The sequence below is a fragment of the Nanorana parkeri genome, unplaced genomic scaffold (assembly GCF_000935625.1).
Source record: "Nanorana parkeri isolate BGI_ZX_2015 unplaced genomic scaffold, ASM93562v1 scaffold4973, whole genome shotgun sequence".
Taxonomy (NCBI): Eukaryota; Metazoa; Chordata; class Amphibia; order Anura; family Dicroglossidae; genus Nanorana; species Nanorana parkeri.
In genome coordinates, this window is record NW_017311233.1 from 6,519 (window position 1) to 7,386 (window position 868).

At 65.0% G+C, this 868-nt stretch overlaps 1 protein-coding gene across 1 annotated transcript; it reads right to left on the minus strand.

Moving 5' to 3' along the window:
- Nucleotides 1–290: 290 nt before the first annotated feature.
- TMEM37 (transmembrane protein 37) lies at nucleotides 291–849 on the minus strand. The gene has a single exon (XM_018575833.1). It carries the CDS (start codon nucleotides 818–820, stop codon nucleotides 302–304), a length of 519 nt encoding a protein of 172 aa, XP_018431335.1. The 5' UTR covers nucleotides 821–849; the 3' UTR covers nucleotides 291–301.
- Nucleotides 850–868: the final 19 nt, after the last annotated feature.

Here is an 868-nt window from a genome sequence, read left to right on the forward strand (position 1 = left end):
CCCTCTGGGCCCCAGAGGAGGAGGAGGAGTCACCATTGATCGTCAGATCCCCCCAGGGCCCCGGAGGAGGAGGAGTCACCATTGGTTGGCAGAGTTGCCTCTGGGCCCCGGAGAAGGAGGAGTCACCATTGATTGTCAGATCCCCCCAGGGCCCCGGAGAAGGAGGAGTCACCATTGATTGTCAGAGCCCCCCAGGGCCCCGGAGGAGGAGGAGTCACCATTGATTGTCAGAGCTCTCCTCTGGGCCCCGGAGGAGTCACCATTGTCAGGGCCCCGGAGGAGGAGGAGTCCCGGGCGGGACTCACGCCGTCAGGCGATTTAGGTGAAGTCCGCTGATGGCGTTGAGGAAGAAGAGGAAGACGGCCAGGAACTGGGCCCAGAAGGTCAGTGTGAAGGTCCCGCAGACGGCGAGGTCCCTCAGCAGGAGGACGTAGGTGGCGGTCCCCGCGGAGGACAGGAGGAAGGCCGCCAGCAGCATGGCGCAGCCCAGGGCCCACTTCCTGCGGGAATGGCCGTCGTCGCACAGCTGCGACATCATCATCAGTTCCAGTCCAAAGATGGCGAGGACCACAGCCAGGCACGCCGCGGAGCGCACCACCACCATCATGCGGCTCAGCCTGGCCGCCTCCCCGGAGCACGGAGGATCCGCCTCTGCTCTGCAGGCGTCCCACACCCCAATCAGGGGCCCGCCGGGGCCCGAGAGCCAATTCCCATCGCAGATGGAGACGGAGGAGAGGACGATGGCCGTTCCCGCGCTCAGCGTCATCAGAACTCGCAGGAACGTCTCAAAGAACTTCGGAGCGCTGACCCGAGGCGCCATCTTCTTCCGCAGCTGCAAGGAGAGACATGGGGGACAGTCAGAGAGGGT